The sequence below is a fragment of the Centruroides vittatus genome, unplaced genomic scaffold (genome assembly GCF_030686945.1).
Source record: "Centruroides vittatus isolate TY-2023 unplaced genomic scaffold, ASM3068694v2 contig_806, whole genome shotgun sequence".
NCBI classification, from domain to species: domain Eukaryota; kingdom Metazoa; phylum Arthropoda; class Arachnida; order Scorpiones; family Buthidae; genus Centruroides; species Centruroides vittatus.
The window spans coordinates 74,946-101,888 of record NW_027122524.1 but is presented as its reverse complement, the minus strand read 5'-3'; the positions used below and the strand labels follow the sequence as shown (position 1 = coordinate 101,888).

General features: G+C 32.5%; 2 protein-coding genes across 3 annotated transcripts; one reads left to right on the top strand and one right to left on the bottom strand.

Moving 5' to 3' along the window:
* Positions 1-2,296: 2,296 nt before the first annotated feature.
* LOC136982089 (NLR family CARD domain-containing protein 4-like) lies at positions 2,297-15,805 on the top strand. The gene is made up of 5 exons (XM_067278514.1): positions 2,297-2,333; positions 11,795-11,879; positions 12,518-12,569; positions 13,072-13,185; positions 13,948-15,805. The coding sequence occupies exons 2-5, from the start codon at positions 11,808-11,810 to the stop codon at positions 15,777-15,779; spliced, it is 2,070 nt and encodes a 689-aa protein (XP_067134615.1). The 5' UTR covers positions 2,297-2,333; positions 11,795-11,807; the 3' UTR covers positions 15,780-15,805.
* A 2,719-nt stretch (positions 15,806-18,524) lies between these two features.
* LOC136982078 (COMM domain-containing protein 4) lies at positions 18,525-26,628 on the bottom strand. Of its 2 annotated transcripts, none has more exons than XM_067278494.1 (8): positions 26,592-26,628; positions 21,342-21,413; positions 19,807-19,872; positions 19,524-19,563; positions 19,317-19,436; positions 19,152-19,232; positions 18,894-19,070; positions 18,525-18,810 (listed from the first exon to the last, which is right to left on the bottom strand). In XM_067278494.1, exons 1-8 carry the CDS (start codon positions 26,592-26,594, stop codon positions 18,770-18,772), a joined length of 600 nt encoding a protein of 199 aa, XP_067134595.1. In that variant the 5' UTR covers positions 26,595-26,628; the 3' UTR covers positions 18,525-18,769. The 2 variants fall into 2 exon arrangements, with proteins under 2 accessions (XP_067134595.1, XP_067134594.1); XM_067278493.1 differs by having other exon boundaries at positions 26,569-26,621.
* Positions 26,629-26,943: the final 315 nt, after the last annotated feature.

The following is a 26,943-nucleotide window of genomic DNA, read 5'->3' as shown; positions in this document are numbered from 1 at the left end:
ATAATAAAAATATAAGAACGAACGAGCAATTATTTATTGCGATATCGTCACAATGCCGGGCTGCAAGTTTTAATTTATTTAATTTGAAATATATGCTCTCCACCTCAAATTAGTAATAGCGTATTCCTATACATCATACTTTTCCTGTTAGCAATGGACTCGTGTCGATATCTATATAACTCTTTTCGGGATAACATTTTGAATTGAAATGACGTGATTTCGGGTGCAAACCAGATGTTCTCTTATACTTAATCGGGGTCTCCTGCTTCTCCTGTTTCCAAGCCTGGTCTCGAGATTAAGGAAAGACAGACAGGAGGACGGGTTTATAGGTGTGCAATTTTTTCAAATAAAGCACAGTATCTCGCGATACTGATGTTCGAGTTCAAGACGATCCGAAGTTTATTTGGAGAGGAAATCTTTCATACGAGATATGCGGGACGTTACACATCTATCAATCGCTACTATTTTTCTATGCTTTATAAATTATAAGTAGTAAGTGACTCAATAGGTGACGGTTTAGTAAATACTAATTATAAACCTATATTCCACGAGCTCCAATTCGATTATGCCAGTAAATATAGGTGGCGTATGTGTCGACCAAAATGGCTGCCACAAAGGGTATAACGTGCTTGACAACGTACGAGAGTTACTTGCGTGTTGTCTTTTTAATAACTTTTCTCTCTGTAGTCAAAACGTTTTATTCGCATTTGTATCCGACATTAATCCTAGATGATTTCGTAGTTGTTTAAGTCACGATGATTACACTTTGTGACATTTTAGAATATGTGGCTGATCGAAAAAGATGTCTTACGGAAGGAGAGGAAATACTAAAACTGATAACTTCACATCTATCCAGCTCTTTCTCAGAAAACAATTCACTTCAGTTTCACCACAGCTAATTTTTCTGAGCTTAAAATTCTTTTATACAAATGTTTTCACTCTATCTAATATAGGCCATCGTCAGGTTTAATATTATAAATGTTCCAAAATGGAACGTACCGTTTTCGAATATTTTACATATTTAAAATTTAAAAAAGTAATTTAACTTTAAAATAAATTGAAAGAAGTGTGTATATTAAATAAATAAATAAACAAATAAAACATAGAAAACAAAGCTAAGTAGAAAGAAATGATTTCAGGGTTTTTAAATGCCATTCCTTTTTCTATTATATATTTCCACGCTGTTGGAAGCGCATTAGCATCCATAGCATTTAGGCAACGGTTTTTCATTTTACTTTTATAAATTTCCACCTTTTCCATCTCCAACGCAATGGATGGAGTGCACCGTTTAAATGACTTTAGCCTCTTCCCATTTTATAATCGTCCCTTCAGTCTGTGCCATAATTTATAATATTGTGTTGTGTCCTTTGTCAAAATTGTATGTATGTTCTCGCAGACGTACCGCCAGGTTTCTTCTAGTCACACCCACATAATGTTTTTCGATTCCTAACTGTTGATTTTCAAATGGAATTTTATATACCGCAGCTTTACCTTCCTTTTTAACGCCGTCTTTATCGTTCCGTAGCAAGCTACAGATATTAGGTGCTCTTTTATAGATCATTCTCGACTTTTATATAAAAAAAAGAGCATTTGATACAACTTTGACAAACGACACAACACAATATTATCAATTATAGCACAGACTGAAAGGACGATTATAAAATGGGAAGAGGCTAAAGTCATTTAAACGGTGCACTCTCCATCCATTCCGTTGGAGATGGAAAAGGCAAAAATTTATAAAAGTAAAATGAAAAACCGTTGCCTAAATGCTATAGATGCTAATGCGCTTCCAACAGCGTGGAAATATATAATAAAAAAAAGAATGACACTTAAAAACCCTTAAATCTTTTCTTTTTACTTAGCTTTGTTTTCTATGTTTTATTTGTTTATTTATTTATTTAATATACACACTTCTTTCAATTTATTTTAAAGTTAAATTATTTTTTTGAATTTTAAATATGTAAAATATTCGAAAACGGTACGTTCCATTTTGGAACATTTATAATATTAAACCTGACAATGGCCTATGATAGACAGAACGAACACTTTCTATTCTAACAAACTACTTTATAACCAAAGCAGCCGCCATTATGTAGTTCGCGCTAATACCGCTAGGTGTCAGATCTATCGTTGGCACAAGCGAATAGTCAAAACAAACCTAGCAAAGTAACCATAGTATACGTCAACGTCGATAATTGGCTTGTGTGTCGACTGCTTTGATTGGTTGCTGACGTACTCCCAGTCTAGTGTTTTCGATGAGAGAGAAGTGTCGAATGGATCATTGCAAGCAAGACGATAAGCTGATCATCTGTAAAATTCACTGATTAATGCAGGTATTGTTTTTTTAAAATTAGTATATATTCTCGAAATGTTCTCGGTTATCGAGTAGATGCAATTGCTTCCGATTCTCGGTTCAAAAATACATTCGATATCAGAGGAACTACACGTCTGACGTCATTTACTAATGACCACTTCCTGCAGGAGTGAGCTGATAGTTGAGTTTTCCATGCTAATTTATCAATTGTTTATGCAACTGATTTGACACGAATATTCAATAAATTATTTTAAACTCAGTTTTTAATAACATAAAAAAGTAATTAATTTCAGGTATTTCAAAAATACCTGAAGTTAATAAATTAATTAAAACTTCAAGATTTAATTATAAATGTTCACCATTTCAAATTTCTGGGATGAAGAACTTTTTGTTTTATTTTCTAATGTGATGCAGGGTCCGAAAAGAGGGAGAAATGAGGTTGTAATCCCGTAGTCTGATTTCTTCTCATGCTTCCTGGTCCTCTGACACGTGATAAATCGAAAATGTCACGTCAGAAGGTATAGAAGGGCTTGAGATATACCAAAGTTTTAGACTTCGAATAAAGATATTCGAAAAAATTAAACAAACATGCTATATAAAAATATATGACGTAAATATAAAAATGCTAATTGAAAAAGAGATGATTAAAAAAAAAAAAAAAAAACAGGTGAGGAACAGAAATCGTATGATACATTACGTGCCAGATGATTTTTCTTTATGTGCTACAGGTTCGCCGCCTGTGTTATGCGATGTATGTGTATATATAAAATAGCATAAGAAATGCATTCTTGTACCAGTTTACTATATAATCAGACATATACAATGTTTCGATAGCGTAACGATATATGTCCGACCGTAATATTTTATTATATATAATACTCTAACTTACAAAACGAAGAAATCCCAGAGAAGAAGATATATTAAATTGTATTATTTAGAAAATATGGCATGAAAATTTCTCATAGTGAAAGATACTTATATGCTATTAATAATTCACACGTGCACTTGCAGTTATTGTGACTACAAAGAAAGTTCGGTATTCTGATGCCAACAATGATAAGCATTGTTGTTATACGATATAAAATACTACAATTAGAATATATACCTAAATACATTCAACCACATATACATATATTTGACAATTTATGTAGTTAATTAATCACATAATTTTTGTCATGATTTGTTTTCTGTAAACAAGAACAATACATAATTCGAATTTACAATATTTATGTCATGTAGTAAAACCGCCGACAGTGCTTGAAGTATTAAAGAAATAGATGAAGAAAATATCAAATACGTACACATATATTAGCTCATATAGAGGTATTTACAATATATAACAGTTAACGTTCTATTCACAGTGGTACAAATGTAAATATACGCGTAAACTATTTAAATCGATTATTCCTAATATCGGTTCTGGTTACACTACTGGAAATATGACATATGTATATGATAGAATGCATTAATACAATGTATCAATGGATACATGTCCATACTATTTACGGTGGTCCGGAAAACTGAACCACAATCATTGTATAGGTCAAAGCAACACCGATAATTGTAAACATTAATTCACGCTTCATAGAAAACACATTACAACCCGAAAACGAGATCCTTTCGTGCGAAAATTTTCGAGAGAACTTCGATACGGATTTCTGCAATGAAATATCAGAGGTCGAAGCGCTTCTATATTCTAAAACATTTTCAATTTCTCGAGTCGATTCAGAGACACGTGCAGCAGACAGGCAAAGATAAGAAAAGAAAGTAAACGGAATTACACCCCAGAATAAAATTCCCAAACATTGCATAAAATTATAACTCCGTTGTAAGAAAAAGTAACATAAATTGAACGTTAGTTTCGTTCCCATTACAAGTGTCCAAGCAAACAATGTCGACGAATATAAATCATTCAAGTTATAAACAATTTCCTTAATTTCTGTGTAAGTATTCGACAGAATATCTACGTCTGTTGAAACTAACACACCGTGCTTTAGCTTTATCGATAATTGTCTGAATGCATTCTCTAACTCTTTACATATTGATACGAAGAAGAAGAAGAGAAGGTATAACGGAACACGATTGGCGAAATTTAACACCGTGTAACTAAGTAACATCACAATTACGTGAATGTTTCCGTCAACACGAAAACGAACAATTTGTAACTCTGTTAGAAATTTTATTGTATTTTCCCGTTTTGAACGATAAATTGAAAGAAATTCGATGATTCCCGCGTTAAACCAACCCAATATTACCAGAAACGAGATAAATTTCTTCGATTTAAGTGTATAAAGTCTTCTTGATTTTGATATTTGTATTAGTCTTCGTAAGTTATCGCAGATGCCTTTTTTATATTTTAAAAAACTGTAAAAACTAAACGAACACATGACTGTGTATGTAAAGATTTGAAAAAAATTTAAGGAGTAGAATAATGGGCAATCGTTTTTTACAAGAATAACAAACATTAAAACATTGTACAATGAGCATAAATTAGAAGCGATAATAATAATAATAATACTGATAATAGAGAAAGAGTTCTTTGATAATTTCCATCCATATAACTTCATGCTAAATGAAAGTATTTTGGGAATACATTGAGATATTTCATTATCTTCCTCCTCCGAATTTGTATGAATTTCTATTATCTTCGTCGTTTTCATAATTTCTATAAATATTTATCATAATTTAGTCCTAGATTAAAATAGACAAGAAATATCTGGACTTACATGTTGAAATTTCTCTTCACTTGTTCTATTTCTTTATTCGAGAAATGTAGTGCTTTTAACGGCATTAAAACGAATGGAATGAAGAAAGATTACGTTCCTGTCTCGGTCAATTGATTTTCTATGAAAATTTCATTAAATTGCTTGAAACAGTTCTGAGAAAATTAAATTTCTGTTTGCTTTCTGTCAGTCCAAGAGTAAACATGATAAAATATTAATCTAAACACATCAATAATCGAAAGAGGCACGCAGTCAAGTTTTAAAACAATTAAAATTAATTTTAAAATAATTTTAAACATATAAATTTGATGGTGAAACAATAAAGTTTAACTGAATTAGTTATTCTGTTTCTTATTTCCATTTTTGAATGTTTCCATTTTATTCGCAATGAGGTTTTCCTCGATACCCTTCGTTCGAACGGGTTTACAATAGGGTTTTCTGTTTTAATATTTTATTGAGTACATTACTGAGGGTCCGAGACCTTTTTCTGCTCTTAGAACATTAACAGGTCCCCCGCAATAGAGCTAATTGTGTGACGAGGGACGACGTAACATATCCAGGACAGACACAATAAAAAAATTGGTAATTTTCAAATTCGCTAATATCGTAATTTGTGTCGTAATTGATGGAAATTGAAAGCAATCGCACGATCATAAATCATGATTTATGGCTAATATGCACAGCTTAGCAAGGTTGTGACGACAACGGAATTTTGAAATTCGTTATATGGGCTGAGATATTCGAGATCAAAATTCGCCATGTCAAAACTATGGGCCAATTTCCGGATGTAAGATAATTGCGCGCTATATGTCAATTGAGTGACCGTTTGCTAGAAATTTGCATTGATCTCTACGGCAGTCTTTTAATTTAATTTTTCACGGACTTTTATCATGCACGCTCTGCAACCACACATTTGCGTGTTTTAAGTAGCTTCCTCCAACCAGGTAACCTAACGGCCGGATGGGCGAGCGGTGAAGGTGGCACCCGGGATCGAGTCCTGGCGAATGATTAGATACGTGTGTAAAACATATATAAAAATAATAATAAAAATATAAGAACTAATGAGCAATTATTTATTGCGATATCGTCACAACGCCAGGCTGCAATCTTCAATAAATTTAATTTAAAATATACGCTCTCCATCTCAAATTAGTAGTGGCTTGCCCATGTACTGTACATCATACTTCTCTTGTTAACAATAGACTCGTGGCGGAATCTTTCTTAGTCTTTTTAGATGAAATTGTTTGAACTAAAATAAGGTAAATTTCGATACAAACCAGAAGTTTTGCATATATTTAATTAGGACCTCTTGCCCTTCCTCCTCTGGTTTCCAAATCTGGTCTTGCCTTTCATCTCTCTCACTCCGTTCTTGAGATTACAAAAAGACGAGCGGATTTATAAGTCTACAATTTTTTTCAAATTGCAGCCCAGTATCTCGCGAAACTAATGTTCGAGTTCGAGACGATCCGAAGTTTATTTCGAGGGGAAATCTATCATACGAGATATGCGGGACGTTACACATCTATCAATCGCTACTATTTTTCTATTCTTTATAAATTTTAAGTAATAAGTGACTCAATTGGTGACGGGTGGTTTAGTAAATGCTAATTATAAACCTATATTCCACGAGCTCCAATAGTCAAAACAAACCTAGCAAAGTAACAATAGTATACGTCAACGTCGATAATTGGCTTGTGTGTCGACTGCTTTGATTGGTTGTTGACGTGCACTCCCAGTCTAGAGTTTCGATGGGAGAAAAGTGTCGAATGGATCACTGCAAACAAGAGGATGAGCTGATCATCTGTAAAATTCACTGGTTAATGCAGGTATTGTTTTTTGTTTAATTAGTATATATTCTTGAAGTGTTGTTCTCGGTTATCGAGTAGCTACTATTGCTTCTGATTCTCGGTTCAAAAATGCATTCGATATCAGAGGAACTACACGTCTGACGTCATTTACTAATGACCACTTCCTGGAAGAGTGAGTTGATAGTTGAGTTTTCCATGCTAATTTATCTATTGTTTATACAACTGACAACAATATTCAATAAATTATTTTAAACACAGTTTTTAATAACATAAAAAGTAATTAATTTCAGGTATTTCGAAAATACATATTAATAAAAATCGTTAACAAATTAATTAAAAGTTGAACGATTTAATTATAAATGTTTTTCATTTAGAATTTCCTTGTTTTACTTTGTAATGTGATGTAGGGGCCGAAAAAACGGAAGGATGTGAGGGTGTAATCACGTAGTCCGGCTACTCTGATGTTTCTTGGCCCTTTGACACGTGATAAATCGAGAATGTTACGTCAGAAGGTATACAAGGGCTTGAGATACTCTAGCCTAAGGCTGGTAATCACTGTGCATGATGTGTGCCAGGGATAGCGACCTTTTTCGAGTCCGTGTGCCATATAGTAAGCATACTTATCTTTAAAGGTTTAACGCGTACCAAAGTTTTAGACTTCGAATAAAGTTATTCGAAAAAATTAAACGAACATGCTATATAAAAATATATAACGTAAATATAAAAATGCTGATTGAAAAAGAGATGAAAAAAAAAAAAAAAAACAGATGAGGAACAGAAATTGTATGATACATTACATGCCAGATGATTTTTCTTTATGTGCTTCAGGTTCACCGCCTGTTTTGAGATGTATGTGTATATATAAAATAGCACTAGCTGACCCGGCAAACGTTGTTTTGCCATATAAATTATTTCTAGGTAATTTCTAGTGTAGACAAAAAATAACTAACTTATTGTAAGTGTTTAAGGATGTGGTATATGCGTGAAATAGGCATGGAGCGCTGTGAACGATGAGGGAATATAAAAATAACAAATGCCAAACATTATTATTTTTAAGTTATTATAATTTATTCCTTAAAATTATATATCATTAATTAATTACGACAGTAACACTAACAAACAATATCAATTTCTTAATGCTATAGCGTGAACAATATTTTTTGTTAGCCCATCTTTAGCTAATACAAACAAACTGGATGGTTTACCCACTCAAGAGCATGCCACGTATAATTGTCCGTGTGAAAAACATGGCGTGCTCAAATCTAAGCCACAAATAGACATCGTTTGGCCTTGGGATTTGTTGATAGTCATTGCAAATGCCAATCTAATCGGAAACTGAATACATTTGAATTGAATTGGCACATCTGTAGGTATAATAGGAATCCGTGGTATTAATATATTTTCACCTCGAAACTTGCCATTTAAAATGCTGGCTTCGATAACGTTTTTCATTAATTTTTGAATGACTAATCGCGTACCGTTGCACAGCCGTGGCGGGTTCAAATTACGAAGCAAGATAATCGGAGATCCAACCTTCAATTGTAAATTATGCGGTGGCATGCCTGGCAAATCCAGTGAGTTCAAAAACTCTGTGGGAAAATTTACAGCTTCGCTGGCATCGCAAACTGTATCAATAGATTTGTATGATACCAAGTTCCCTGGCAACAACTGTTGTATCTTCAGATTTAAATTGTCAAAATAAATGTTTATTTTTATAAAAACATTTTAGATTTGCCATAAGCTCAGGGAAATTTTAATCGAAATAGAGTGAAAAACATTTACAAAAAAGACGATAATTGATCAGTTATCGAGCGGGATGAAAAATGATTAAATTACTAAAATGGCTATTAAAAAATAGGGGTTGGTGATAAAAGGGTAAAAATTTAGGGTTGTATGTATTTTTTAATGCCACATTATAGAAAAATAAAACAAAAAATTTTGTCCAAAAATTAAAAAAAAATGTTAAGGGTGAACAACCCTTATCACTTAGGGGTATGAAAAATAGATAGTAGCCGATTCTCAGACCTACTGAATATGCATATAAAATTTGGTAAAAATCGGTAAAGCCGTTTCGGAGGAGTAAGGTAACTAACATTGTGACACGAGAATATTATATATAAGATAAGAAATGCATTCTTGTACCAGTTTATTATATAATCAGATATCTACAATGTTTCGATAGCGTAACGATATATGTCCGACCGTAATATTTTATTATATATAATACTCTAACTTACAAAACGAAGAAATCCCAGAGAAGAAGATATATTAAATTGCATTATTTAGAAAATATGGCATGAAAATTTCTCATAGTGAAAGATACTTATATGCTATTAATAATTCACACGTGCACTTGCAGTTATTGTGACTACAAAGAAAGTTCGGTATTCTGATGCCAACAATGATAAGCATTGTTGTTATACGATATAAAACACTACAATTAGAATATATACCTAAATACATTCAACCACATATACATATATTTGACAATTTATAGTTAATTAATCACATGACTTTTGTCATGATTTGTTTTCTATAAACAAGAACGATACATAATTGGAATTTACAATAATTATATTATGTAATAAAACCGCCGACAGTCCTTGAAGTATTAAAGAAATAGATAAAGAAAATATCAAATACGTACACATATATTAGCTCATATAGAGGTATTTACAATATATAACAGTTACCGTTCTATTCACAGTGGTACAAATGTAAATATACGCGTAAACTATTTAAATCGATTATTCCTAATATCGGTTCTGGTTACACTACTGGAAATATGACATATGTATATGATAGAATGCATTAATACAATGTATCAATGGATACATGTCCATACTATTTACGGTGGTCCGGAAAACTGAACCACAATCATTGTATAGGTCAAAGCAACACCGATAATTGTAAACATTAATTCACGCTTCATAGAAAACACATTACAACCCGAAAACGAGATCCTTTCGTGCGAAAATTTTCGAGAGAACTTCGATACGGATTTCTGCAATGAAATATCAGAGGTCGAAGCGCTTCTATATTCTAAAACATTTTCAATTTCTCGAGTCGATTCAGAGACACGTGCAGCAGACAGGCAAAGATAAGAAAAGAAAGTAAACGGAATTACACCCCAGAATAAAATTCCCAAACATTGCATAAAATTATAACTCCGTTGTAAGAAAAAGTAACATAAATTGAACGTTAGTTTCGTTCCCATTACAAGTGTCCAAGCAAACAATGTCGACGAATATAAATCATTCAAGTTATAAACAATTTCCTTAATTTCTGTGTAAGTATTCGACAGAATATCTACGTCTGTTGAAACTAACACACCGTGCTTTAGCTTTATCGATAATTGTCTGAATGCATTCTCTAACTCTACATATTGATACGAAGAAGAAGAAGAGAAGGTATAACGGAACACGATTGGCGAAATTTAACACCGTGTAACTAAGTAACATCACAATTACGTGAATGTTTCCGTCAACACGAAAACGAACAATTTGTAACTCTGTTAGAAATTTTATTGTATTTTCCCGTTTTGAACGATAAATTGAAAGAAATTCGATGATTCCCGCGTTAAACCAACCCAATATTACCAGAAACGAGATAAATTTCTTCGATTTAAGTGTATAAAGTCTTCTTGATTTTGATATTTGTATTAGTCTTCGTAAGTTATCGCAGATGCCTTTTTTATAATTTAAAAAACTGTAAAAACTAAACGAACACATGACTGTGTATGTAAAGATTTGAAAAAAATTTAAGGAGTAGAATAATGGGCAATCGTTTTTTACAAGAATAACAAACATTAAAACATTGTACAATGAGCATAAATTAGAAGCGATAATAATAATAATAATACTGATAATAGAGAAAGAGTTCTTTGATAATTTCCATCCATATAACTTCATGCTAAATGAAAGTATTTTGGGAATACATTGAGATATTTCATTATCTTCCTCCTCCGAATTTGTATGAATTTCTATTATCTTCGTCGTTTTCATAATTTCTATAAATATTTATCATAATTTAGTCCTAGATTAAAATAGACAAGAAATATCTGGACTTACATGTTGAAATTTCTCTTCACTTGTTCTATTTCTTTATTCGAGAAATGTAGTGCTTTTAACGGCATTAAAACGAATGGAATGAAGAAAGATTACGTTCCTGTCTCGGTCAATTGATTTTCTATGAAAATTTCATTAAATTGCTTGAAACAGTTGCGAGAAAATTGAATTTCTGTTTGCTTTTCGTAATTATCAGTCCAAGAGTAAAATACATGATAAAATACAGCAACAATCGAAAGAGGCACGCAATCCAGTTTTAAAACAATTAAAATTAATTTCAAAATAATTTAATACATACAAATTTGATGGCGAAACAATAAAGTTTAACTGAATTAGTTATTCTGTTATTCACTTCCAATTTTTGAATGTTTCCATTTTATTCGCAATAAGGTTTTCCTCGGTACCCTTCGTTCGAACGGATTTACGATAGGGTTTTCTGTTTTAATATTTTATTGAGTACACTACTGAGGATCCGAGATCTTTTTCTGCTCTTAGAGCATTAACAGGTCCCCACAATAGGGCTAATTGTGTGACGAGGGACGACCTAACGTATCCAGGACAGACACGATAATTTCTGTCGTACTTGATGGAATTATTCTCTAGTAACGAAATATTGGTCCTATTGTCACGAAGTACGTGTCTTTTACAAAAAGGTTTCCTGTACAATTTTTCTGAAATCTTTTAAATTTTCAAATAACTTTGCAACACAGTATTTCTGTTAATTCAAAATTTCGAGAGGTATTAACTAGTTTTTGTAAATGCTTGTAATATTTTTTACAGTCTTTCATTAAAACAATGGTATATTTATTATAATTTAATATTATTAAGAAACATAATGAAATAACATGTACAAATCTATAAATTATTTTCATTTCCTTTCAGATGATTTGAAAAAATGAAAGAGGCAGACGTTTCGAGTAACGAAAGTAGTGATGCTCTTCCATTTGATGATGCGCCAGTTGCAGAAGTAAGTCAGCAAATTACAGTGCATACTACCTTAATGTAAACTATTGATATAACTATGCATATAAAATTTTCTTTAAAAATACTCAATACTTATAAACTTCCATTTATTTCATTTAAACATACATAAGAATCGAACGACCCTCTACGTCTAATTACTGCAATACGAATGAATCTTTAACTCTTCCTTCTGTAGAAATACCGCTCATCAGTGGCCGAGTGATTAAAATCACTGAACACTGGTGTTAATTGCGAGTGTTTACCAGGTCTTCTTCAAGTCAGTAACACCTAAATAGGGGGCAATTTTCCACAGAAAGTCCTCCCGGGAGGCATCCTCATAGTCAGATCGTCCGTATGTCGTTTTTGCCATATACAAATAAACCAAAGTAAATTAACCAGGAAATACTAAGAGGGTCTTTTTATCATGCCCATAATGATTTCTACTGTTTCTGCAATGAGAAACCGAATAGTAAAGGAGATTAGAAGCAATTTCCGTATCATACTCGAACCTGGGTACCCCAGAGCTAACACCTTTATCACCTCATTGTTATATATAGCCTATGTTTATTTCCTATAAACTGTATTATAGAGTACTTCAAATAAATATCTAAATTATAATAAGTATTTATTATTTAATCGCAGGTAACAAACAATATGATGCAGAATAAAAACTTTTTGGGAGGACTTCTAAGCCGTAAGTTTGAATCCTTCATTACTTTTTTCCTTTATGAAACCTCATTTCTTATGGATACGTAAAGATTGCGTTTTTTTTATTAAAGAAAAAAACATAAATTAAATGGTTAAACATTGATAATTATAAATACATTGGCGTATAACCCACCCGTGTATTTTACAACGAAAGAAAACCTTTATACAATCCGCTCCACATTATAGTCCTTGTGTATGGGAGCAACCATTGCAGAAGTAAGTCAGCAAATTACAGTGCATACTACCTTAATGTAAACTATTGATATAACTATGCATATAAAATTTTCTTTAAAAATACTATGCATATAACTATTGTCACAAGCATGGAGTATTGATTTAAATCTAATAATTTTTAAATTAATTACTTTTTGAAACTTCGTTTAGAATTAATTACTCAAAAACTTCCATTACCGTTTAATTATTATTAAATTATATCACACAAAAAGCAATTATGTACGAAATAATATTCAATTGCATTGTTATTTCAGTGGAGAAATGTAAACAATATCACGTGATACTTACCAAGTGTAAAAACATTCACATTGGTTCAAGAGTAGAAGAACCGAAAACAAGTTGCTTCAAAAAAGATGACGAAAAAAATGGTTAGTAGTTACAATTGTAATTTAAATAGTTTATACTTTATTTAAAATTGCATTTTAGGCAACGCAATACGTGAGCGATCTTCCAAGGGGGATCCTTTTGGAAGGACTTTCTGGACCCTATTTGGGTATTAGAACGTGAAGAAACCCGGAAAACACCATGTGGTTATCCCATTGTTAGGGTTGGAATCCATAACCAAATGTTAATGTTTAATGGTGTATTTTTATAACTTTCCGCCCTGTAGGCAATAAGACTGCTTTTAGCAAGCCCGTTATGGATTCGGCCAGGTCCCTAACGGAGCTGCTGGATGGTGGAATGGGGAGCCAAACATATCCGGACGAACCACCCCAAAAAATTACTAGGGTTTTTCGACCCGTTAGGATTTTCCCTGAAAGCAGTAGGCTGCAACCTTAATCACTCGGCCATCTGTTTAGTGGGTGGTGGTGTTAGCCATTCTGCCATTAGTGGGCATAATGTAATGTATGGTTTATATTTTAGTTTTAATGAATGAGGGAAGTAATACGAATGTAATAAAAAATATAATAAATGTTTACTGTTTCTGTTAGTGGGCAATAACGGGGCATTTTATCCATACTCATCGTGGATTCGGCCAGTGCTCCAGTGGGATAAACAGGGATAAATCGCTCATAAATAAAATTATGGAGACTTTTTCAGCACTCGGATTCTACCCTGACTTCCCTAGAGTTATAGTTTGACGCCGTAACCTCTCTACTATCCAGTAATTATTTTTTCTTTAATTGCAGAAATGTACGACAATTGCTGCCAGAAGTTGAAGAACAAATATAAGACATATTTTGCCTACATGAGATCTTTCCTATGGGAAGGCAAAAGAAACGACTTTGCCATAGAGGATTATTTCGTAGAATTGACAGTAGAAAAGGCTAATTTATTTGGGAAGAAAAGCGGAGAGAAGATAAGCCTAAATGAATTATTTTCCATACAGGAGAATGGACATCAAACTATGTTGGTGACAGGTGATCCTGGTTATGGTAAAACGACCCTGTGCAAGAAAATTGCATACGATTGGGCATCGACGGATTATTTGCAACATTTTCATTTAACTGTAATTGTTGTTTTAAGAGAATTAGATGATAAAAGTGTAAAAGACATGGTACTGTATAACATACACAACGATTCACACATTGATAGAGACTGTACATTTCAACTCAGTAAGCTGAACATTTTAGTCATTTTAGACGGGTTTGACGAGTTAATAGAAAAGCATAAGGTTGTAAAATTCGTGAGAGAAGAGTCCTTTGACATTTCACCACAAATGATGATCCTGGTAACTAGTCGACCTCAAGCAGCAGAAGACATCAGAGAAGACATGAAAATGAGGTTTTCCATAGAAGGGTTTTCTCCAATACACCAGAAGAAATATATTGAACTAATGTTTAGAGAAGACGAGAGAAAAGCGAACGAACTCATTTCTAAACTGAACGAAGACGAGTTTTATAGAGAAATATCAGAATGTCCTCTGATGCTGCACATGTTGTGCTGCCTTCATCATAGTTGTGAGATGAAGAAAATTAAAACCATTACAGATCTGTACATCCAAATATTCGCTCTTATCACAGAGCGTTACGTCAGAAAAACTAACCAAAATGGTAAGTTCGAACGAGGAAAATATTTCGTGGGAGAAAATTTGCTACTTCAATTAGGAAAGATAAACCTGAAACCTTATCCGATCACGTCAAACGTTCTTATGGACAATTTCCCAAACGAAGACGAATACAATTTCATTATTGGTCTGGACATACTTGCACTTAATGCCTTTTCTGAATACGATAAAATCATTCAATATACTTTCGTGCATCGAACGTTTGAAGAATTTCTTTCAGCTTTCACAATGTACAACGATTTCTACTACTTTTTCGAGCTATGCAGCGATAAGACATTGCTATTTTTATTGGGATTTTATGGAAGATGTAAATTTCCCAAAAAGTTTTTGCGTCGTGTTAAAGAGAGACTAGTTACCCCCAAATTCATGCTTCAAAGCCACAAAGAAATCGAACTGAAAAACAACTGGGAACAGTTCTGTTCCGTTTCAAGAGTGGAAGTTCACTCTTACGATATGGATAATGTAAGAGAGTTATTGGAGTTGTATCAATTCAAAGAATTATATTGTTGTTTCTCGTATAACAAGGAGTTTTATGAAGAAATGAAAGAAGAGCTTCTCAGTTTCTTTAACAATGAAAATTTCTCAAATTTAAATATTTATCTTTATCTCACTATTTTGCTGGAAACTTCAAAGTATTCATACGATATTCGAGAATATATTTCATGTATGATCGATCTCATTGTTAACATTAAACGAATCAATCACTCGACCTTCTTTGTTGGCATAAATAATCTTCTCGGTGGCTTCTATTGTTTCAGAAATGTCAATTATTCTTTGAATTTACCTCGGGATATTCTGGAAAGCCTACATGAAAGCGATGAAATAATTGCATTGAAAACTTTAAACATGGAAGGAACTTTTAACAGTTATTTTCTGTCAAAGGAACAATATAAATTTTTACGTCGTCGTATCATAGTTTCTACTGTTAAAAAAGGAATGTGTCTGATGATGTAGTTTTTTTTTAAATATGAAATTTTTATACTGTAACCTTTATTTTATTATAATTATAGTACTTATTATGGGCGCATTGCCTTGTAAGGAAGTTTTAATGTAGCTGCATAAGCAATCCAAAGGCATTTTGCTTATTCACAGGTGACCAGAAGGCTATTGAGTGAGTATCTGATTCACCTATGTAACTAGTCCGGTAATGATAACGCCTATCAATAGTAACACGTAGGATCCCACGAAAAATATGAAAAAGGACCTTCTTAGTGCTCTAAAAATTATTAGCGAGGTTGATGCCGAAGTTTTGTACGCGAAAACGTGTACGTCAAACGTTCAGCGCCGCTTTTCTATAAGCCTAGAAGTTTGACAATGGCGTTTGGAATGTCGAACATGATTCCACTGACTTTCCAAACGCCATTGTCAAACTTCTAGGCCTACAGGAAAACGGCACTGAACGTCCGACGTACACGTTTTCGCGTACAAAACTTCGGCCTCAACCTCGCTATTCACTTCACAAGACATTTGATGTATTGTTGCAAGTCTTGCTAGACGTGAATATTTAAGCCGACATGTGGGGTTGCACCACCTTGCAATAATGATTATAGTGTTCAGACAATTTCCTTGTTGAGGTGCTGGAATAAACGAAATTTCAGAGGACATCTAGTATTAACAGAATATTTCACTGACCAAATGCAGTTTTCTTAAAAAAAAAAAAAACAGAAAAACGGACACACCACATTGTCGTCTTTGGTGAGTGCAATGGAATTTGTTGGTAAATGTGTGAATTTTTGCCAGACCAAATACGGCAGTTGTATGTTCGTATCATGCACGTGAATGTATCATCAATGTACAGAATTTGTTAAAGACACGCATTATCTTCTAAGCTACTAATGTCATGGTAAATATTTTCCACTTATCACCACCAAAAACTTTTCTGAGGAACTTTCCATAGTCATATAGGCAGTGGTGATATTCGAAATATTTAACAAGGGGTTCGCTAGCAGAAAATTTTTCCCTGACAATCACCGACAAACGAAATGGAAGTTTTGGCTAGAAATAAATACAATACATTTTCTTGCAACCATATATCTAACAATCAGTGGCGTATTTAGAACGTAACGAGCCATGGGAGAAGGCCAGGTAACAATAGTATTTTAGAGCTGTCGACCTTTTCTTTTTCAAGGCAGAGAAATTCTTTACCGCAATATGGCGCTTCTAAAAATAGGCATATGTATGTCATCATCTCTCGAGATACATTATACTTTTTCTTTCGCTGTTCATAGCCCACACGTGTTCCACAGCCATCTTGTATTGTCTCGCGCGCGTGGCATTCTGGGATCTCTCTTATGACTGGATCTACTTTCAAGAACACTCTTGAATCGATCGCGATTAAACCTCGATTGAAACGGTCGAGAGAGATCGCACCAAGACATACTCCCTGACCTTGCTCACAATCTAGATTGAAATGCTCGGTGCAAACGGGGTATAAGGCCCTAGTTTAGTAGTATTACAGAGTATAATACGCATATTTTAATATATTTAAAAAAAAAAAAAAACAAACCCACTGAGAAATGTTCCGTGTGTTTAACAAGGTTTGGGAAACTGAAAATTTTAACAACGGGTTCGGCCGAACCTGTGCGAACCCGCCGAATATCACCACTGCATATAGGGTATGTCTAATTGCTAATTGTGATATCACATTTCAACACAGCAAATAGAATTCAAAATGCATGATGCAGATGACTATACCAAATATTCTTTAAATTGAAAATTTCGAGTTTTAATTTAATTAATAACCTTATATTTTCAACAGGTTATCTCAAGATAAATATACATTACTAAACAGCAAAGCAAAACCGATACCTGTGCATGATCTCAGTTCGAATCTGAATCGAAACTTCGGGAACTTTCAAGGATGGCGAAACCTGGGTGTCAGGCCGTAACCAGAGCTGAAAAGCACAATCATAAACTCTGGATCTAAAGTCACCTAGATTCTTTCTCCCTTGTGGTGATGTGATACTATTGATTTATTCATTTCTTTCTTGACCTTTATATATTTGAAATTACATGCACTGTCACAAACACATCTAGGTCTGGCTGAACACAATACACTGGAGTAAAAAAGATAATCCACCATGTGACCACTGGAATGTTAAAACATCAAACATGCAAAGGAAAAAAACCAATTTTTATTTTTAATTAAACATTGTTTTAAATTGAAATCACTAGTAACTGAAATAGATTGTACAAACGAAGAGAAGATTCGAGATCCTTGAAATCAGTTGGCGTTTAGAGGCTCGAGATACCTTAATTCTTCACTGATCAGGCTTGTTTATAATAAGCAAAATATATCACAAGTCTACGATAAAAATTCAGAATAGAAAAGTACATCAAAGGTTTAAATTTAGAATTTCATTTAGAATATAAAGGTAATAACATTACCCTTGTTAGTGCATTTAATTATATGTTGTGAGTTTATGCACTATTCATTCCTTATTCACTAAAATTGCATTCTTATTATAATATAATTTGAAGTGAAATAAACAAATCTAGAAATTTCAAACACTCAATTACAGTATTATTCTCACACCTGCTCTTACCATAACAGAATGATGATGAAATGATATGATGATAATATTTTCATTAAATGTAAATAAATCATCTCCTCGTCGTTAACCACAAAACAGACAGGATGATAAAGGGCTTTATTTGGATGAAAGCCGATTGGATTATTCGAAATAAATTTTAAAATCATTCCAATTTTAAATATAACAATTTATTAGTCAAAAATAATATATTAAAAATATATTTAATTATATTTCACTTAATGTATTTAATGCAAAATTTACTTTTAAGAAATTATTTAATCATTTTCCTCAAAATCTATATATACAATATGACAATAAAAATTAATAATGTTTTCTAATGTTTAATTTATTTACAATTTTAATCATAATTATTATGATATATATTCTAACAATTTCTTTTATTGTTAATTATCATACAATCCCATCCATTGCTTTATAAGCTTGCTTCAGTTCTATAATAATAAGAAATTATGGTTTCAAATTTTGTATTTTAAATTAAAAACGAATATTTAGCAGCTATTTTTTTCTTACTTACCATGTAATAAGACCAAAAATTTATCTTTAGAAAGTGTGAATGAATCTTTTTGTAAGCCGTTCGAGTTCGGATCTCTGGTTTTCAGGCAGAGTTGAACGGAAGGTTCGTTCACTTCTCGCAAGTGACTTGAACTCAGAACGTAATCAACCCTCCACTGCGTATTCTCTATCTTTGGCACTGAATAATTAATTGTTGTTAATGACCCTTAAATGTCCATTAAAAAATTATTTATATTTATAATGATTATACAAGCCTTACAACTTAATGTATTCTCCTTTAATGCCTTCTGAAGATTTGTATATTTATCGGCAAAAACTTTACATAATGCCGCTGCCAGTTCTGAATAATAAAAAAATTATAAAATGGAAATTATTAATAACAATTTAATTATATAATATAGAATACAAAGACATTACTACTCACCTTTTGGTAATCCTAGTTGCTGCAACTCATTGGAGAGAGATTCTTCGTGTACTTCATTCTTTGCCGCGCTCGTTAATATAAAAGTGAGAGCCGCTATGCTAGCTTTTACATCACCTAATTCTGCAAATAATGAATATCAACGTCGTAACTTTTTATATTTAGTCGATACTTTTTTCATATTTTACTAAATATGTAATGAATAGTTACCATATTTGGCATCTGCAGTTAATTTATTTACCTTTTCATACTGTAATAAAAATATTTAAAAATGCAATTATATACATTTACCAGTTTGTAAATAATTAATACAACTTTAAATACCTAGAATATTATATTAAAATTTGTAATTTAATACTTGTTTGTGGAAAAAATTAAATGAAATAATTATATGGCAACAAAGAACTACTAATTATAAAGTTATAAACAATACGAAGTATATTAAAATACAGGAAATTTAAGTGCTTCCTTTGTTAACTAATTCATTACTTACGTCAATAGGATTTCCTAAAATGTCATTGGTGACATGAGTACATAACATCTTCATTTTGATGGAAGTCTACAAAATTAAACTACAGTTAATTTATCATCACTTAATCAACCATTCTCACATAACTGCATTTTAATTAAATACAAATTAACAGAAAACCTAATTATTAACAAAACAGTAAAATAACTTTATGTCTCAGCTTTGGATCTTTTTCTTATTAGAGAATCGTCAATGTTCTTCATTTTAGTACACTCCCAATTATCCAGGTTAATCACTGGTAATAGAAACACAGATAATCTGCAAGTCCGTTTGAATGAAACTAATAAATTTTTCTTTTATTTAGTTTTTAATTTCACATTACATTTAAAATAATAGTGAATAAAATACATTTGACAGCATTAATTAATTAATTAATAAGCTTTAGATGTGATCTAAGTTGAATTAAACTTTCAACATAAACAGAAAATTTATTAATCTAGTACATTGCAGTTCACTGTCAATTTCTTGTATTATTAATCGAGAACGATGGGTTACCAGTTAGATATCATTGTAAAGTGCCATTAATTTTGCAATATTAATTATTTATTGATAAGGAAATGATGCAAAGTATGTTCTTTGAACAATTTTACTACTTACTTAATGAAAAAAGTATACAGTATGCATGTAAGTAAAGCTACAGTGTTCAAGAATCAACTGCACTTATTGCACTTGTCAGGTCATTTAATTTTTGCCTTGACATTCTGGTAGAAGTTCAGACACTTTTTAATAATATATTTTCATAATTGTGCCACTGCCAGAAAATTTTTCAATGTTTTATGCATTAATTCAGACAAGAGCTTCTAGTAAAAGGTCGAGTCCAGAAGCCTGCAATGTTCCCGAGACGTACAAGGTCTGTTCAAAAAATAACCGAACTTTTTGAATTGGGAAAAAACTGGAGTGTTCTAGTGTTGTGAAGTTGACAACACTACATTCGCGATAACCTACCGAGTAAGCTGCTTTTTTCAGATTGTCGATATCTTGTTTCGTTCTTGCACTATTGTTTTTTGAGTAAAAGGCGATTCAGTGTTTGTGGCAATTTTTGCAATGTGCGATTTACAGGGCAATGATGCAACGTAAAGTTGTGTGTGAAACTGCGAAAAACTTTTACGGAAACATTTCAACTTTTGAATCAAGCTTACGAAGGTAATGCTCTAGGTCATATGCAGTATTACAAATGGTTTATCCCATTCAAAAGTGGTTGTCAATCAGTTGAAGATGACCCTCAACCAGGAAAGCCTTCGACCTCAACTGATGACACTCACGTTCAGAAAATCAGTAGTACAGTTTTTTAAGCTTAAGCAACATTTCAATGCATTATTATTTCAATTCTTTTTAAAAGATGTTTCAATGAGAAGTTCTAAAGCTGAGACACTGACTCGAGAGATGTTTTTGAAAGACTTATTAATAAATGTATTCATTTTTGTTTATAATATTGAGAATATTTTTTCAAAATTATTTATGAAGTTACTAGTATTTAAAAAAAATCTTTCCCTACTTACAATTCTGGAGAGAGTGGCAATTTCTGCCAACACCCAGTCGGGACAGTCCAAATCACCACAAAATCGAAATCTCTAAAATAAAAAAATATTCTTTATTTTGTAAGCGATAATTACGACTTAACATAATTAGTAATCAGGCGTTTTCATTAACTTTATATTAATGAATATACTTTAAAAATCTTCCGCGAAATAAATGAATTTACTTTAACGTTCAGGCTTTGAGTAAGATGTAACGGTATGCTTTAAGAAAATTGCAAAAGAAATATTATTTATTACTGCCTTATAACAGTTTATTGGGAAATGTTCCAATTACTTCAAAGCATCTATATGCAAAATGGCATCCAAAAAATACAGAAAAGATTAAAATTTGTGCAGAGAATATAACGGAACAAACTTAATTTTTAACAAGTACGCATAGGGGTGTTAAGGCTGCTCTGTATATTTGCATTATTCAAAATAGAGAGAGAATATTATAAAACATTCTAATCAAGGCCATATTAATGCATGGGCCTTGTCAAGATTCTTGTCTCAATGTTTTAAAGAAATTAGGCTAGAGACCTCAGAACTGCTTAGAAGTCCTATAACACAGCAGTTAGCAGTTGCCAACTGGTGGTCTGCCAGAAAATTTTGATGGTCTGTGGCAAAATTTGGACGTCCATCAACTCAAGGTTACGTGAAGTATTATGAAAGAAATGCAAAATGCTGGGTTCCTTTTTCTCACTCATTGGGTTTTTTTTATTCAAATCTAAAACTAAACATGAAATGACTGTTATCAATAAATAAAGTTGTGAATGGGATTGTCATCCTTCGTGGAAAAAAGATAGAATCCAAAGCAGCAACAAACTTCACAATAATTTGTTATAATTAAAAAAGTAAATTTCATATCAATAAAATAAAACTTAAACATTTATAGAATAATGATCATATATCATTTTAAAAAATTCACGATAGTGGTCTGCGAGGTCAAAAAAGGTTGGCGACCTCTGCTGTAACTCATATTAATAAAAATTGGTGTATGTTACTCTTAGGAATACAGTGCTGATCATCATCAGCCCAACTAGTGTACTGTTCAGCTTTATGATACTGTGAATATATTTTTGAAATACAGTAACACCTCTGTTTTCGTTGACTTCGGTTATCGTCAGTTTCGGTTTCTGTTGATTTTTTTCGCAAAAAATTTCTCTCAGTTTTCGTCGATTGCCGTGGATTTTGTCGGTGTGCCCAAGTGACCTCGCTGCTAATTTTGCAAAAATAAAGGACGACCCATGCGTTTTCCGGCTCAGTGTGGCGTCATTTCTTGTTGTGTGAACATTACCCTGCAATGACCCACCATTGGCCAATAGTTCCCTGAACACTGGAAGTTTGGTCATGGGTCTGCACTTCGCCAGGGCAGATGGCCAGGTGAAGTTTTCCGGGTTTTCTCCACGTCTGTAACACCTGAATAGGGGCCAGTTACCTTTAAACGGATTTCCTGGAAGGCATTATTCCCCTCGATACGACCATCATAAACGCATACAACTACGTCACACTTTACCACGAGGCGATATAGGATAGAAGCTCATGTCCAACTAGCTTCTACAAGACATTACCCCACGTGTCTAGCCGAACAATTCCATTGCTTTCATCTTAATGCTAATTATCTTTATGCTAATTAGTCTTTTAAGTTAATTTCTTATTGCTTTTAGTATTTAACGCTATATTAATTCTCTTTAAAATGTCTTTTTGGTATGTATTTTGGAGTGTCTAGAATGAATTAATTAGATTTACATTGATTCATACAGAAATAATTGCCTCGATTCTCATCAGTTTCGGATTTCGCCGATTGTTTTCAGACGGATAATCGACGAAAACCGAGGTATCACTGTATAAAATAATTTTTTATTAAAAATAATCAATAAATTTAATTTGCTATTAGTAAAATAACAGTTAAAATTAAAACAATAAAAGATGTATAACAACTAATTTGCTTGCAACAAGTGGAACTTAAAATAGATAATTTGTGCACCAGTTTGTCTTAAATCCACCATTAAATTTTTGTTCCATTTAGAACATTAAATATTGACTTTAATCAGATTTCAATTTCTTCCGGTAACGTGTTGGAGTTAAAAACACTTCTTCAAAAGTTAATATTGCATGCAATTTTTTAACTTTTCAACTGCCTGCCATTCAAGTGGGTATTCTGTTATTTAATCTTGTACCCATTGTGGTTGTGTCCATCATTCCAATATATTCATCAGATGATTGCACATATTTAGCCGATTATATGTAACAAACCTGAAACATAATGTAAGACCACAATTTACAGAATTTGATAGTAGTGTAGTGTCAAGGTGCCACTATCAATGTAACATGTTGAAGTTAACCTAAACCATGTTTCTAACTATGTTCTTCACAAATTACTGGAGTAATTAATTTAACACAAATGAAACCTTTTATCTAGTAAGGATCACAGGCTCCAGGCACAACACAGTATTGTTCGATCAAAATTTGAAATCCTTATACAAAGAGATTGCAGGCCAGAATGGTACAGAAATCACATACAGGATAACCGGTACAATATAGAAGTTACTACGCAATGCAAAAGATAAAATGGATCAAATCAGAGCTCCAGGAATGTACTGTATACCTCTAAGAGATGATAACCAAACAATCAATACGCAAAAGGGTACGTAAACATCAATACAACCTTGCAAACAACAGGCATACCACCGCCTTGTCCACATATGCCACCCACCCGGAAGTACATGAAAACCTCAGGAATGCCAAGTTAATCAGGCAAGCCTTTCAAACAGATTATATTTGTAGCCTGGAGGCGTTGGAAATATATAAAGCCAGCCTAACCGACAATTGTATTAAGGACTGCAATATGGTGGTGCACGCATGGAAGTATACATGTATGAAAGAGCTGAGCAAAGTTAACCCATAATAATTTCATCTTATACAATATTTACAGCTTAAAAATTTGGTATGGATCATAAGATCACATTCTTACAATTTTAGTCAAATAACCGTATAAATTTCCCTCTTGTGATGAGATATTTAAAATTTTAAAAAAACGATTTTCGAACATCATCGTTCTGACATTCAACTTTGGAAATTTGATTTCATTAAAAATCCTGAGGCAGGTCTTGGTGAAGGCCGAAAACGTTAGAGTTTTCGTTGCAGCGCTGTTACCAAACAAAAGGTTTCGTTCAAATTTTATCCATGTTTCCACATGGCTGTAACATAATGGTTCAATCAGTTGCAAACCAGTCTACATGTAACCCTTTGCAACATAGCCCCCTGAAATCAATTGCTTGTTAAACACACGATAGGCATACCAATATATATGCCAAAGACATTGTGTATATTTTATTACAAACAACTGAAGCAAACCAAAAGTCATTCTCAGATTTGTTCAATTGGGAAAGAACCATGATTGATTGCATTGCATTTGCATTGGCAGCAAAATCAATCATCAGCAGAAGGAAACAAATTACTTTTATAGTTGGACCAAATTACCAAACAGCTCTTCTCTGCCCAAAATGAAGAAACATCTAATTCCACACTTAAGAAGAATATACAGAACATATGGTATAAACTTTCTCAAAAACAGAAACCAGATGGTTCTTTGATATTTTAGAGGCTTGTTAAATAGTAAGGCTGATGATGGTTTTGAACACAACATTGCAGGACCTCTCATGATTACTATGTAAGAAAAGGAAAAAGATATTCAATATGATAAGAAAAAGTAACAGATAGGAAATAAACCACAACCAGGAAAATCATTGTTTTTAATAATTGCAGTGAAAGTTAATAAACTGACTGAAAACAACTATCATGAAAACACTGTAACAAAGCAAAACATTTCACAAAGACATATAACAGGAGACCCATATCATGCGATATCAAGACTCATGACACATCAAGATGGAACAGATGATAATTCTGGGTGTGGATTTATCATGTGTTCCATAAAATTCTTGACATTTTTTAAATTGTGATGTTAAAGAGTATAAAGCTATTGCTCTTGACAATGTTAATGTCAAGAGCTTGGAAGTAGCTTTACCTCAGTGTTTCTCAAACTTTTTGGTCCGCGACCCCCATTTTGCACTTATAAATCCCAAAGGACCCCCTGAAAAATGCATATGTGTAGAAAAACATGATCTGTCATCAATTTTTCTGCAACCCTCCAAATATTTTTCAAGACCTCCTTGGGGGTCGCGATCCCCACTTTGAGAATCACTGCTTTACATGATATGACATGTAGAGATACCATTAATAAAGAAAATTTAATTTTATTTAATGTAAGTATTTTGCGCAATACCAATGCTAATAAAGCAACATTTTTCTACTAATATCCCAGCTATAAAGGTTGGCAAGCATGGAGAGGTTTAACAGAGCACACAGTGTGACTCTGAGCACATCCTGGAAGTAGTTAGTGCAATGGCATTTCTTGTGTTTTATGAGCTTTTAGCAGTATCTAGTAAAATAGAAATCAGGGTTAAATTACCATAATTATTGCCAACCAAATTATTAGAATAGGTTAAGTTAGGTTACGTTAGAACATGCGTCCCCACTGTTTCTTCTGTTTGCCAGAATCAGAGACGGCCGCCATTTTGCCCCATAGTAAATTTAACCGAAATCAGTTCGTATTTAGCATTGTTTTGAGAAATAATCTGGATTTTTCACTTTTAAATTTTACCCCACTTTTGAAGTCCTCAAAATTCCAGAGACTGAATTCAGGGAGCTACATCTTGCAAAGGATCACACACAAATCATCAACTCCATTAAATTTATTTACTCCTGTGGTCACGGTCTACATCTTTGATAAGGTCCCAACCACGTGCATTTGTACCAATGGGAATACAGCAGATTCAGAGGTATGCAATAGATAAGCTATAAAAGTGCTGAAGACATCTTCCTGCATCTTGGTGTGCCATGAATATTTGATGATGGTGATATATTATACTATATTAATGCTTATATATAGCCATTAATATAGAACAATATATATATATATATATATATATATAACAACATACATTTACGATTTTTATAGCGTGACTGACAGACTAATTTACCATTTAGTTAATGCATGCTGCTGCTAGTAACATTAACAGAATGAAACGCCTAAAATACATAATTATTGACTTCTAAAAGCCTTCAAAACATTAAAAATAACTCTTATGTAGTCAATATTATCGGAAAAAATGGAAAATTTCAAAGAAAAATAGGAAATTCTTACCATCTTAATAGGTAAGTGGTTACCATATGATCAATCAGAAACGTATACAGCGCCCTCTCAGCGAAGTAAATAAATAAATATACAAATTTATAATTATTATTTTTTTTATTCAAAAATAAAAAAACGTTTAATTTACAAAAAATCGATAATTTTAAATGTTTAATATTTATAAATCTTTATTATTAAATAATTTTGTTTTATTTATTGACTCAACTTTTACATCGAGTTTCGTAGTAAACATTCAGCTTTACTAGAAGAGGAAATTTAAAAACTTTTTTTAAAAATATACGAAGAAAAACATTTTTAAAAACATTTAAAAATTTATAAGAATAAACGCCATTAATTTAACGAATTTATTTAAATAAATTAAAAATT

Coding starts and splice junctions, on each gene's coding strand:
- LOC136982089 (XM_067278514.1), top strand. CDS start 11,808: ATGAAAGAGGCAGACGTTTCGAGTAACGAAAGTAGTGATGCTCTTCCA. Junction 12,570..13,071: donor TTTGGGAGGACTTCTAAGCC/GTAAGTTTGAAT, acceptor TTGTTATTTCAG/TGGAGAAATGTAAACAATAT. Junction 13,186..13,947: donor AAAAGATGACGAAAAAAATG/GTTAGTAGTTAC, acceptor CTTTAATTGCAG/AAATGTACGACAATTGCTGC.
- LOC136982078 (XM_067278494.1), bottom strand. Junction 19,233..19,316: donor GCAACTAGGATTACCAAAAG/GTGAGTAGTAAT, acceptor TTTATTATTCAG/AACTGGCAGCGGCATTATGT. Junction 19,071..19,151: donor AAAGGAGAATACATTAAGTT/GTAAGGCTTGTA, acceptor TTAATTATTCAG/TGCCAAAGATAGAGAATACG.